At 43.9% G+C, this 14,545-nt stretch overlaps 1 protein-coding gene across 4 annotated transcripts in view; it reads right to left on the reverse strand.

Moving 5' to 3' along the window:
- Window positions 1-14,545, reverse strand: part of LOC139550658 (tensin-3-like) — a 68,530-nt gene that overhangs the window by 34,275 nt on the left and 19,710 nt on the right. For all 4 annotated transcript variants that reach the window (XM_071361682.1, XM_071361681.1, XM_071361679.1 and 1 more), the window contains exon 13: window positions 3,816-5,066. In XM_071361682.1, the coding sequence (XP_071217783.1) occupies window positions 3,816-5,066 (1,251 nt within the window). The remainder of the gene's footprint in view (window positions 1-3,815; window positions 5,067-14,545) is intronic.

Below are 14,545 nucleotides of genomic sequence, written 5' to 3' on the forward strand. Positions count from 1 at the left end.
CCTTCTTTGGACATTGTGTTAACAACCCTCCAGGCGAGCTTTAATGCCATACAACTCTCCTTCCGTGATCTTGTTTTTGTACTGTTGCTTTCCAGCCCTACAGAACTGTGCGTTTCGTTTTGTATTTGTTGTTTTTTCGGTGTCATCAATAAAAGAAAGATGTACACCTACCACGCTGCACCTTGGTCCGATCGTTCCATCAACGAACGTGACATTTTCACAATAAAAAATATTTTGCATCTTCAAAGTGGTAGGCATGTTGTGTAAATCAAATGATACAAACCCTCAAAAATATATATTTTAATTCCAGGTTGTAAGGCAACAAAATAGGAAAAATGCCAAGGGGAGTGAATATTTTCGCAAACCACTGTATCTACCTCAAATACCTCATACCTCTGCACATTGATCTGGAATGTATTGCTACATTCTTGTGTATTTTATTCCTCTTGTGTTACTGTTTTTCTTTTATTATATATTTTTTTACCCTGCATCGTTGGGAAGGGCTTGTCAGCAAGCATTTCACGGTTAAGTCTAATCCTGTTGTATGTGGCGCATGTGACAAATACAATTTGATTTGAAGTACGACAGTACTTAGCCTATTTCAACAAAGAAAAGGAGTCAAAACACAACTCTATTCATGCATTTATAATTGGGCTTAAGTTGTACACAACAGTGTCGTAGCTGTGTCGTAGAGTGAGTTTGCTTGTAATGTTCAGAATGTTTTATGTGGAGTGTTTGAGTGTGCCAGTGTTTGTGTATGTCTTCTATACAGCTGCGTTACACATGTGATCTATGGCTACAGCAGTTATGTCTGTCTGTTAAGATACAATTTGTGATTTTGCCCATACATGTAAAACATTATCATAACAGAGGTACCTTTCCAAGTCGTGTGTACTTATTCAGTACAAATCTAAAATTTGGACACATCTACTCATTCTAGGGGTTTTCTTTATTTTTGCTGTTTTCTACATTGTAGAATAATAGTGAAGACATTAAAACTATGAAATAACACATATGGAATCATACAGTAACCAAAAAAGTGTTAAACAAATATATTTTATATTTGGAATTCTTCAAAGTAGTCACCCTTTGCCTTGATGACAGCTTTAATGAGTAAGTGTGTCCGAACTTTTGATTTGTACTGTATGTACAGTCACATTATGACTTGTCCCTGAACCAAAAAGCTATTCCCTTTCCACTGTTAGTCACATGAATCACACTTTAGCCTTAACAACTCACCTGCACACTATGTTCACCTTAACACTAATCATTATTCATCTACACATCGACAGACTCAATATACAGATATAGGATCTAAATTTCCTCCAGTTTGCTACAGCAGGAAAATCCTCATTTAGCAACAGGAAATGTGAATTATTATGTGGATTATAATTAATGGACATTTCTGTTGGTGTTGATACATTTTTTGTTAGGGCAAATCAAGTCTGAAATTTCAAAGTGGAAATTACAAAGTTATGAAGCCTTTTTAAAGCTCAAATACACTACACGTTTGCATTTCCTGCTGCGCAGGAAATTTCTCAGCAACAAGAGTGATCAAATTAAGGTGCTACATCTGTATATGTTTCTGTACTGTGCTGTGTGTGTGTCAGTCTGGATGTTCCACTGTATGTACCGGATATGCACAGACAGGTACAAGTCTCTGAAATCGGATGGAAAATGCGATGCCTCAGGGCAGGCACACTTGTTCCTCTCTTGGAAATTCCAGGGCCCTCCTCCCCGTGCTGCGCTAACCTCTTTATGTGCCCCCTGGCTGCTCCTGGTACATATCTTAACGTTATTCACACTCTACTGACAGCCAGACCGCACTCACTTACTCCAGGTAGAAACAAAATGGTGGACCACAGTTCCAGAGCCAATGAACTGCACTGCATGCTTGTACTTGAGTCATCAACATTCACAAGTTCAACAACTGAGAAGACACGGCCACAAAACATTTGTGGTTTTAGTAAGTGCGTAAGATTAAATCTGTACATTTGAATAGTTATCTGCAAGATACTGTACATATCACTAATAGAGGGAAACGAACAAAAGTGAGATAATGAAATTAGCTGGTTAGAGATTACAGACCAAAATACTGTGAATGGCTAAGATCCAAAGCTGGTGGGAGACGTAGGCTACTTTTCAGTCACTGATAAGCACTGAACACTCCTAGGATTCTTTGGCACAGTGTTTCAGAATCAACGTCTATGTCCATGAACAAGGGCATAATAGACCAAAATAATATCCAGACTGCCAGAGGGAAATATTTGGCCTCTGAACTAAAGATAAGCCAAGGGTTTTTGTGTAAAACTATTGCAATGTTCAAAACATACAATAAGATAGAATATTCCTCCACTTCTGTTTTTTTATTATTTTAGATGGATAACATGCAAGGGGACCTGCTGACACCGACAGCTGGAATATTCCCTTTAACATGAAGACACTGTTTTCTGAAAGCAAGAAACATAAAGCTGGTGTTTCTACTGATAAAAGCGGCTTCAGTGAGCAAATGACAAGTAGGGCCTGAAAACGTGTGAGGAACTTTCAAAGACATTCCATGACAGCAGTATAGTGTCACACATGTATGAATGTTCTAGAGATGTGTGAGCCTAGATCTACAGAGCTGATGACAGCCTTCTCTCTCCCTCTGATTCCTGAGTGAGATAGCTGTACACAGACAAGCCTCGACAATGGCCTCTGACTCAAAAACAAGCTGAAAACATCTGAAAAGCTGTCAGGAACCCTGCTATTTACACTGGCAAACAGCCCTCCAGGTGGGAGAGAGAGCAAACGTGTGTTTTGCTAAAGTTAACACTATGTTGTAAGAGAAGTGAGGATTTCATGTTGAAGTTCTCCCAGAACAGATGCATTACCAAATCTGACTGTCTCATTGATTTCCTGCCACCACCATTTTTCATGAAGCTTTGCTATTTGTGTCGCAAATCACACTCTGTACGGCAATATTTTTCGTCAATTGGACAACGCTTTGCGGAAATTTGCAACACAAACAAACATGGAAGAGAGTGAACGTTACACAGAGCATGGAGACACGGAGCTCGTACCTAAAAGAGGGGCAACTTCGGTCGCATGGACGTGGTTTGGATATAAAAAGTCTGACACGGACCAGAAAACCGTCCACTGCAAAATATGCCGCAGGCCGGTACCAACAACAGGCTCAAACACCACTATTTTACCACCTACGCAAGAATCATGTGAAACAGTACAGAGAGAGTCTACGGATGAGACCCCAAAAAAGTACAGTCAAGTGCTCAAAACAAAACCCTGACTCAGTTGCAAGAGGCTTTTTCCCGCGGCACACCATATGGCAAAGAATCACGAAGATGGACGGAGATAACAGCTGCCGTTACAACTTACATCAGCAAAGACATGGCCCCAATTTACACGGTCGTGAAACAGGGGTTTCGTGAGTTGGTGCTAACACTCGAGCCAAGGTACCAAATGCAAATTGATATGTGACACGTATTAATTCCAAATAACATGCAAAACAGGCAAGGCCCCCCAAAAATATAGATATATTTTAGGCCTATATTTATTTTGTTTGCAACTATAGTTGAAGTGTTTTCTATTTACCTTTTTAGATTTTATACATTCATATTTTATATTTTGTTACATGCTTATTTATAAATTGAATTTACAGAAAATGTGCTATATCGTGATATGTATCGTTATCGGGAGGTGAAGTGACCTTTATCGGGATATGAGATTTTGGCCATATCACCCATCCCTAACCACCACCATTCATATCACCACACCACACCACCACCACCACACCCAGAGCTTTCTGTCTGTCTTACCTGACTGCTGTGTGCTTTGCAGTGGGGTTGTACTGTTATCCATGAGTCTGTGACTGACTCCATTGGGGCAGCTTGTTGAGGTGGCGGTGGTGGTGGCAGAGCCATTCACGTGCATCCCTGTACCTCCGTTCCTCTTGACCGAGCTGGAGCGTGTGGGGACCGGCATGAACGTGGGGTCCAGGTCTATAATCAACTGGTTGAGCTGGTCGATGGAGTTATCAATGTCCACGGTCAAAGAGTTGAACTCCTCGTCTCGCTTGTTCTTGTTGATGACCGCAGGAGACTGCTCATTGTGAGTTTGTGGCAGGGCCATCACCGTTCTCTGGACAGCAGTGTCCATCCTCAGCACGGAGCTTTGTTGTGGCACTGTAGAGGCTGGTGGTTTGGGTGGGCTTCCCTCCTGCTGCTTGTTGTCCCCTGGGTACCTGTCCCTTTCCTCACCCTCCTCGGCCTGCAGGTAAGCATATTGATGGGCTGCTACCATCTGCTGCTGGCGCACCCAGGTGTGTGTGGAGTAGCTGCCCTGCAGGTAGACCTGCTGCTTGGGCATGGGAACAGTGCTGGCTGGGGTGGAGGCAGAGATCGAAGCACTCCTTTGGCCCAGACAGCCCCTCCGGGCCTCAGCGTAGGCCCTCTCGTACTCCTCCATGGCTGCAGGGGCTGGGTGCTGGTGCTGGAGCTCCTCTCCCCCGGGGCTGCCAAAGCCATCTGACAGCAGGGAATTCTGGCTGCTCTTGTGGCAGGACGATGACAGGGTTCCCAGGCTGTCCACACTGTGCAGGTCGTGACCCGACAGGAGGACCAGGTCATCCAGGATGTCTGTTTCCCTCTCCCTGGGGGGCCGCGGGTCTCCGACGACATGCACCTGGACTTGGACCAGTCTCTGGAAGGCCACCCCTCCCGGCCCTCCACCTCCGCACTCAGACATCTCCTCAACCTCTCGGGAGGGTTCCTCCAAGCCGAACCCACTCAGCAGGCGCTTCAGCTGAGCCTTTTCCTGGCGGCTGGGGCCCTGCTGGGACCTGGTGCTGGTGGTGATGGGAGCTGGGGGTCGGTCGGTCCACAGGGAGGTGCTGGACAGGCCTGAGTCGCTGCTGGCTGACAGGGCGTGGTCGCTGTGGTCGGGGCTGCTGGTGATAGAGGTGGCTCGGTGGGCTCCACGGCTCAGGGTCATGTTGGTGGATCCTCCCCCGTTAGCACTCCTCTTGGACAGGGCTGCTTTGTCCTGGGCCAGGCCCTGAGAGCGAGGCACTGGAACGACAAGAGATGGAGCGTCTTCAAACGGTCAGCTGGTACGGAGACACACACACAGACATGACCACACATGGACACACACACATACAGGTGGATGACCACAAAGACGCTCACATGACCACAAAGACGATCACGTTCTCACATACACAAATAAGTTCTCACATTCACAATCACATGGAATGAACAAGTACAGCTCGCTGATAAAAACAAACAGGGATACACAAACTCACACCTTTTGACACACAAACATTCAAATGAACACACACATTAACTCAAAAGTATGCCACATTTCCAGAGCTGGTGGACAATGAGCAGGCTACAGGTTGTAAGAACAACAAAGCAAGGGAATTATCAGCACTTCAACTGCACACGACAAGAGTGTTCTTCTAGACAACAGTGCAGCACAGAATGGTCTCCCCTCAATCTCAAACCAAAACAAACTAATCACAAAATCTAACCATTCTGATTAAATAAAACCACAAAAGTATCACCAACCAACAATGATTTAGGCTAGAGTTGATCCCACTCCAAAAACTCCCAAGTTCTAACCATCAGCCACATTATTTTGCGAATGAAAAACCTATAACTCTCATTTGTACATTGTGCTGTACGGTGTTCCTCATGTTCAGGTTATATAACTAACTGGTGATGAAAGCCAAGAAGCCATCCATCTGTCTCTCTGTGTGCTGATATAGGAGAGACAAAGTGATGTTTAGTCCCCAGTCAGTCAGTCAGTCACAGTGTTTGATCTCTGCATTCCTCACTGTGGGGTGATTTACCAACCCATCCCCACTACCCTTTGACCCTCCAACATATGTCTAAACAGCACAGTTAAACCCGGGGCAGAAAAATACAACCACAGTCAGAGATCAAAGCAGCACAGTCAAATCCATCGCCCTCACTCATTCCTCGAATAGATTACTGAAGAAAAAATGAAAGAGTTCTAGCTAGCTAACAAGACAAGCAATCGGTGCTTACAGAATGCAGTTCAATGCATTAGACGTATTCCATGTGCAAGCAAAGGCTGTGTTGAAGTCGTGGGTAAAAGCGCCATTCCACAATCAGTGTCACTCTCCTCTAGCTCAACAAAGGAGAGTTAGCAACATGACCCTGGTGCCTCTGTCTCAATCTGGTGCGTTAAGTACTTTCCTTTCAGTCAAGCCAATAGGGCTGTTGTAGGATCTGAATACCAGACACGCATGATAAAAGATACCCTCCTCCTCTACCCTGCCTTATGCTGGTTTCCCCCTACATTGCTACACACACACACACACACACACACACAGACACACACAGACACAGACACACACACACACACACACACACACACACACACACACACACACACACACACACACACACACACACACACACACACACACACACACACACACACACACACACACACACACACACACACACACACACACACACACACACACACACACACACACACACACACACACAGGGTTCTCTTGAACTCACATCCGGCTCTCTACAGCAAGTCTCAGGCCTCCTCAGCAGGCTACATTCCAGGTCAGAACAAAACTCCTAGGAGGATTCCAACAGATCCCTCTACAACATTACAACGCAAAGGTAGTAACAATTCTGAAGACAGATGTCTCCCTCCTCTCTCTCGCTCTCTCCCTCTGGTGCCTGAGTATGTTACCCTCCCACTTCTCTCCCCCTTCTTCCTATTCCCTCAAGGCCCCCTTCTTCAAAATAGAATGCAGCCACAGCTCTTACCTTCTCCTTCACCGGCTGCAGGTAAATAAGTGCAAGCAGTAGACAACTACCATCTCCCGCATAACAAAATTGAGAAATAGAGGGAAGATATGGAGAGCAGGAGGGGATAAATAAGGACTGTGAAGTTTAGCAAACAGATAGTAGGCTCCCACACACACATACTGGTCCTGCTAGCAGTGAGAAGGAAGGTGAGAGTATTTGCACTCCACACAGGGGGGACTTTGAGGAATGTAAACAAGTGGGGAGGGGCCATGGGGTGAGGGAGGGGCCATGGTGTGGGGGCGGGCCCGGTGCTGAGCTGTAACCCGAACTCGAGCCCGGCTGCATCAGGGGACTACCCTGCCGGGAGGGAGGACGAGGGTATGAGAGAGCGAGAGAGAGACCATATTAGAGACCCATATTTCCCTCAGATTACACAGATCCACAAAGATTTTGAAAATAAACTAAATTTTGATAAACTCCCATAACTACTGGGTGAAATACCACGGTGTGCCATCACAGCAGCAAGATTTGTGACTTGTTCCTACAAAAAAAGGGCAACCAGTGAAGAACAAACACCATTGTAAATACAACCCATATTTACGTTTATTTATTTTCCCTTTTGTACTTTACTATTTGCACATCGTTACAACACTGTATATAGACATATTATGACATTTGAAATGTCTTTATTCTTTTGGAACTTCTGTGAGTGTAATGTTTACTGTAAATTGTTATTATTTATTTCCCTTTTGTATATTATCTATTTCCTCTTGCTTTGGCAATGTTAAAATATGTTTCCCATGCCAATAAAGCCCTTGAATTGAATTGAGTTGAATTGAGAAAGAGAGAGAGAGAAGCAGAGAGGATCTAGGGATTGAAAACAACATTTCTTCTCCTCTCCTCCTTCCCGCTTTCTTTCACACTATAAAGAGAGACTTCATTAGAGCTACCCTGCCTTCTAGTTGGGCCCTCTGCCCAGATAGCCAGGTTGTTTTTCTCTCGCTCTGGTGTATTATGAAATGACATGTCTACCATCCGTGCTGAATACAACACAGCGTGGAAACAAATGTGCCCTAACCTCAATTATGGGGTTCAACAATTGTTTCTACTGTTTTTGTCTATCATAAGACACACACGGGCATGGCTGAGGTCCATGGGTGGTTAACCAAGTATGGTCCCATCTGGTGGTCTTCATCTTTGACCCATTTCATCTATCCTAGAACTTCAAGTTTCAAGTTTTTATTGTCACTTGCACTAGTACAGTGAAATGCCTTTATTTCTTGCCAAAAAGAGCACCCCGCTAACTAGCTAGCCATTTCACATCGGTTACACTCACCCCCCTTTTGACCTCCTCCTTTTCCACAGCAACCAGTGATCCTGGTCAACAGCATCAATGTAACAGTATAGCTTCCATCCCTCTCATCTCCCCTACCTGGGCTCGAACCAGGGACCCTTTGCACACATCAACAACTGCCTCCCACGAAGCATCGTTACCCATCGCTCCACAAAACCCACGGTCCTTGCAGAGCAAGGGGAACCACTACTTCATGCTCTCAGGGCGAGTGACATCACCGTTTGAAATGCTATTAGCGCGCACCCCGCTAACTAGCTAGCCATTTCACATCGGTTACACGTGCGTGGTTCTTGTTATGTGTGTGTGAGCAAATTAAGTGTGTGTGTGTGCACGTGTGTGTGTGTGTGTGCGTGTGTGTAAAGGGGTGGGGTGGGGAGGAATGCAGGCATTGATCAAACAACTTTTGGTTAGAAATTGTACATTTTTTAAAGTTATTATGGGGTTATAAAACACTCTTCACACTCAACAAGCATTAGGGCAAATGGGAATGTAGCTGAAAAACTGTTGCTCTGAAGCCAACTATTCTTAACCCCCAGAGGGATTGTTGTTGCTACACCTTTGAAATTACTCTACTCTTACTCTGCTCCATTCACATTACTGTTATTACCATCTGCCATCCCTCCTCCTCCTCTCCTACTGTATGACAGGCCTGTGAGTCATGAAGCTTAATGACCATCATCATCCTCATTTCTATCCCTTCTGGCCAGGCCCTGGCCTAGCTGCCGTTAAAGGGAAGGTTCCACAATATATTTCCACAAAATGAACAACGCAGATGGATTAAATTCCATCTAAACGGTCTTTTAGCAACAGTGTATAAGAAAAATATGTTATGCACTTCTATTTTTGCAATTTGAATTACATTGATCAAAACAATCAACAATCAATTGCGGCTTTGATGTAAAGAAGGGAACGGCCTGATGGTAGCGTCAGTGCACTACAACCACTGTTTACCGGCATGCATGTTTGTCCGAAATGTGAGAAGTTCGACCGCTTTGTGAGGGGAACCCCTGGTGCTTCAGTCATTTTGATGGCTACCAACAGTGGAAGAGTGGATTCACCATGAAGCTGAGGCTAAAAATTGGTTCTGTGCTCACAGTCAATGTAGGCTTCAAGTCCACTGACACCACCGGTGCTACTACGGCAGGTGGCTTCAATGATTGATGTGAATCGGGTAAGTACAGTTGAAGTCGGAAGTTTACATACACTTAGGTTGGAGTCATTAAAACTCGTTTTTCAACCACTCCACACTTTTCTTGTTAACAAACTATAGTTTTGGCAAGTCGGTTAGGACAACTACTTTGTGCATGACACAAGTAATTTTTCCAACAATTGTTTACAGGCAGATTATTTCACTTATAATTCACTGTATCACAATTCCAGTGGGTCAGAAGTTTACATACACTAAGTTGTCTGTGCCTTTAAGCAGCTTGGAAAATTCCCAAAAATGATGTCATGGCTTTAGAAGCTTCTGAGAGGCTAATTGACATCATTTGAGTCAATTAGAGGTGTACCTGTGGATGTATTTCAAGGCCTACCTTCGAACTCAGTGCCTCTTTGCTTGACATCATGGGAAAATCAAAAGAAATCAGTCAAGACCTCAGAAAAAAAATGGTAGAACTCCACAAGTCTGATTCATCCTTGGGAGCAATTTCCAAACGCCTGAAGGTACCACGTTCATCTGTACAAACAATAGTACGCAAGTAGGGACCACGCATCCGTCATACCGCTCAGGAAGGAGACGCGTTCTGTCTCCTAGAGATGAACGTACTTTGGTGCGAAAAGTGCAAATCAATCCCAGAACAACAGCAAAGGACCTTGTGAAGATGCTGGAGGAAACGGGTACAAAAATATCTATATCCACAGTAAAATGAGTCCTATATCGACATAACCTGAAAGGCCGCTCAGCAAGGAAGAAGTCTCTGCTCCAAAACCGCCATAAAACAGCCAGCTTATGGTTTGCCACTGCACATGGGGACAAAGATCGTACTTTTTGGAGAAAAGTAGAACTGTTTGGCCATAATGACCATTGTTATGTGGATATATTATATTATATTATGGATATACGTATTATGTGGAGATATTGAAGCAACATCTCAAGACGTCAGTCAGGAAGTTAAAGCTTGGTCGCAAATGGTCTTCCAAATGGACAATGACCCCAAGCATACTTCCAAAGTTGTGGCAAAATGGCTTAAGGACAACAAAGTCAAGGTATTGGAGTGGGCATCACAAAGCCCTGACCTCAAGCCTATAGAACATTTGTGGGCAGAACTGAAAAAGCGTGTGTGAGCAAGGAGGCCTACAAACCTGACTCAGTTACACCATCTCTGTCAGGAGGAATGGGCCAAAATTCACCCAACTTATTGTGGGAAGCTTGTGGAAGGCTACCCGAAACGTTTGACCCAAGTTAAACAATTTAAAGGCAATGCTACTAAATACTAATTGAGTGTATGTAAACTTCTGACCCACTGGGAATGTGATGAAAGAAATAAAAGCTGAAATAAATCATTCTCTCTCCTATTTTTCTGACATTTCACATTCTTAAAATGAAGTGGTGATCCTAACTGACCTAAGACCTGGAATTTTTACTAGGATTAAATGTCAGGAATTGTGAAAAACTGAGTTCAAATATATTTGACTAAGGTGTATGTAAGCTTCTGACCTCATCTGTAGGTACTAAAGTGTCCAAAGAGTTTTGTCATGTTATATTGCTGGTAGATTCTGAAAAACCAAGATAGCCAACTATATACAGTGCATTCGGAAAGCATTCAGACCCCTTACCTTTTTCACATTTTGTTACGTTACAGCCTTATGGACATGATTTGGAAAGGCACACACCTGTCTGTATTAGGTCCTACAGTTGTCAGAGCAAAAACCAAGCCATGAGGTTGAAGGAAGTGTCCGTAGAACTCAGAGACAGGATTGTGTAAAGGCACAGATATGGGGAAGGGTACCAACAAAAATTCTGCAGCATTGAAGGTCCCCAAGAAAACAGTGGACTCCATCATTCTTAAATGGAAAAAGTTTGGAACCACCAAGACTCTTCCTAGAGCTAGCCACCCGGCCAAACTGAGCAATCGGGGGAGAAGGGCCTTGGTCAGGGTGACCAAGAACCCTGACCAAGAACCTGATGGTCACTCTGACAGAGCTCCAAAGTTCCTCTGTGGAGATGGGAGAACCTTCCAGATGGACAACCCTCTCTGCAGCACTCCACCAATCAGGCCTTTATGGTAGAGTGGCCAGACGGAAGCTACTCTACAGTAAAAGGCACATGACAGCCTGCTTGGAATTTTCCAAAAGGCACTTAAAGGACTCTCAGACCATGAGAAACAAGATTCTCTGGTCTGATGAAACCGAGATTGAACTCTTTGGCCTGAATGTCAAGATTCACGTCTGGAGGAAACCTGGCACCATCTTTACGGTTAAGCATGGTGGTGGCAGCATCATTCTGTGGGGATTTCTTTCAGCGGCAGAGACTGCGAGATTAGTCAGGATCGAGGGAAAGATGAACGGAGCAAAGTACAGAGATCCTTGATGAAAACCTGCTCCAGAGCGTTCAGGACCTCAAACTGGGGCGAAGCTTTATCTTCCAACAGGACAATGACCCTAAGCACCCAGCCAATACAACGCAGGAGTGGCTTCGGGACAAGTCTCTGAATGTCCTTGAGTGGCCTAGCCAGAGTCCGGACTTGAACTCGATTGAACATCTCTGGAGAGACATGAAAACATCTGTCCAGCAACGCTCCCCCCATCCAACCTGACAGAGCTTTAGAAGATCTACAGAGAAGAATGGGAGAAACTCCCCAAATACAGGTGTGCCAAGCTTGTAGCGTCATACCCAAGAAGACTCAAGGCTGTAATCGCTGCCAAAGGTGCTTCAACAAAGTACTGAGTGAAGGGTCGGAATAGTTGTGTAAATGTGATATTTCCGTTTTTTTTTTATACATCTGCTAAAATAAAATAAAAACGTTTTGGATTTGTAATTGTGCGGTATTGTGTGTAGATTTCTGAGGGATAAACAAAAAAAATTATGTAATAAAAAGTCAAGCAGTCTGAATACTTTCCGAATGCACTGTAAGTGCACCTGGCCATGCGGAACGAACTGTCCCACTCACACAGATCTAGCATGGTGTTTGGGGATGGAAACTAGCTAGAAAGCAAGCTACAGCAACTCCATCAACAGAATACTGCATGTTTTAAATTGTAAATTGTAAAATGTAAAATACCAATCGGATTAATGTAATTCTTTATTTCAAGGTATGTCTTTATTTTTGCTAAACTGACTGATCTTTATTGTCCGATATAACTTGCAGGATATCATGGTAGCCAATGTTTGGTAGCACGCAGGTTAGCATGTGGCTAGCTATAGCTACCATCGGCCAACAACAGAGTTTTAGCCAGTTTGGCTATAAACTTTCAATGTCTAATATCTAACAGTAGGAGAAATGCTGATGTGCTGAACTGCTAATAAGTGATGTGTTTCAAGGCTGCTAGTGGTAAGCTAGTAGGGGTAAGCCAGGGGTGTAAAAGGGCTATGATAAAAGCCTGCGAGCTGTATGTGTTTTCAAAAAAAAGAATAGAGAATAAATAAATCACAGGATATGGTCAGATGTTCCCTTTATTCAGAGTGCCAAAATATTTTTTCAAAAACAATAGTAGGACTGCATGATGTGGGTCTTTACCGTCTTATGTGGACAGTTTCGCCCTGCTCCTCTAGTGCTCCTCTTTATGTCAGATTTCTGAAAAATGTTCTTCCATAACTTCAGTCAAATTCTGATAAAATACACATTTCTCCCAAATTGCAAATGTAAAGTGATATGTCATATTGGGACATTTAGTTGGAAGGATGAAGCAAATCAGAATGTTTAATTAACGGCAACCTAATTCTGCAATCTTCCCTTTAAGGCTTCCGTTTGGGGCCCAGCCAGACAGCCCTCAGCTAAAACATTCCTCATTAATCCAGCTGGCCTGTTAAATGGCTCTGCTCTGACTCACTGACTCACTGACTCACACACCGGGAGCTAGAGGCAGAAACAGAGTTGAGAGAGATGGGAGCCCTCAGTACTGGAGAAGTCTACTGTGGTCTAGGCTTTATCTGCGAATAGGCTCAAAGGCGGTTGTTGACACACCTGGTAATGATTACAGGGACACCCCGTGATTCATGTACACGGGAAGTGAGTTTCTAAAAAACAAAACAAACATTGGCTGGATTTGTTTCTGTTGATGGAGAGGACATTTACCCAGGAAAGAGTAGTTCAGTTTCCAGTAAGTTGTGTGAGGTAAAGTATTGTGTAAAAGAAAATCCTGGAAAGAAAATCCTGGTAAAGAAATCTAATTGATTGATACAATAACAACAGCTATATCAATAAGGATTTCTTTCTAAAGGACCTATTCTTATATCCCTCATTAAAGATCATTCCACCATGGTATACTCAAACACAATACTTAATTAGAAGATCAACCCAAATTTCAAATAGATTAGATTTAAAAAGCCATTGAAGTAAATGATGTTGCCTTTCCACATACATAACACTGAGGTGGTAAGCAGTCTTTAAAATGGCAAGAGTACTTCCTCCTTCCCTTAACCCACTGATTGTCAGCTAGTCAGAGGGACACTGGGAGTTGCCAATGGACTGGTAAGTAGCTGCTGAATTCCTGTAGAGCTCCCAGTTTTTCCTCTCCAATCTAGAGTTTACATGAGAGAACAAGGCTGTACATTTTCCACAGGAATGCCTCAAAGCAACACTTTTATTTTTTGTTTAGGCTGTTGTTGTATGCCTTTAATTAATATTTTAATTTAAAAAATGTGCTCTTTCATTACGCGCCCAGAGACTCTTGATCTAACACTTCAAACATAAAAGTTGTGTAGTTGAGTTAAATAAAGCAATATAACAAATTGTCTTTATCATCAAATGGCTTCTATGGGTGTTATATATAAATGCTTATTGTATAACGGGCCTGGGTGGATTCATGGTTTAATGCCACCATATCGCTCTATTCTGGGAGGTTGTTGTGAATTCCGCAGTTGGGAAGAGAGATTTGGCAGAGCAGCAACCACCACAGCTAGGAGGGGACGCCCTGACAGTGTGTGTGTGTGTGTGTGTGTGTGTGTGTGTGTGTGTGTGTGTGTGTGTGTGTGTGTGTGCGTGCGTGCGTGCGTGCGTGCGTGCGTGCGTGCGTGCGTGCGTGCGTGCGTGCGTGTGTGTGTGTGAGAGAGAGAGAGCACACCCGCGCCCGCGTGAGTGGGTTGGTTGAAGCATGCCTATTAATTTGATACTACAACAACAACAGAAATCTCTGGGGAACTACCCGTTCTCTCTATGACCCCTGGCTTGCTGTATGCCCTATGGTAGCAGCACTATTCCGTCGCTAGCAAATAACAACCCAAAAGACCTAC

The sequence above is a fragment of the Salvelinus alpinus genome, chromosome 23 (genome assembly GCF_045679555.1).
Source record: "Salvelinus alpinus chromosome 23, SLU_Salpinus.1, whole genome shotgun sequence".
Classification (NCBI taxonomy): Eukaryota; Metazoa; Chordata; class Actinopteri; order Salmoniformes; family Salmonidae; genus Salvelinus; species Salvelinus alpinus.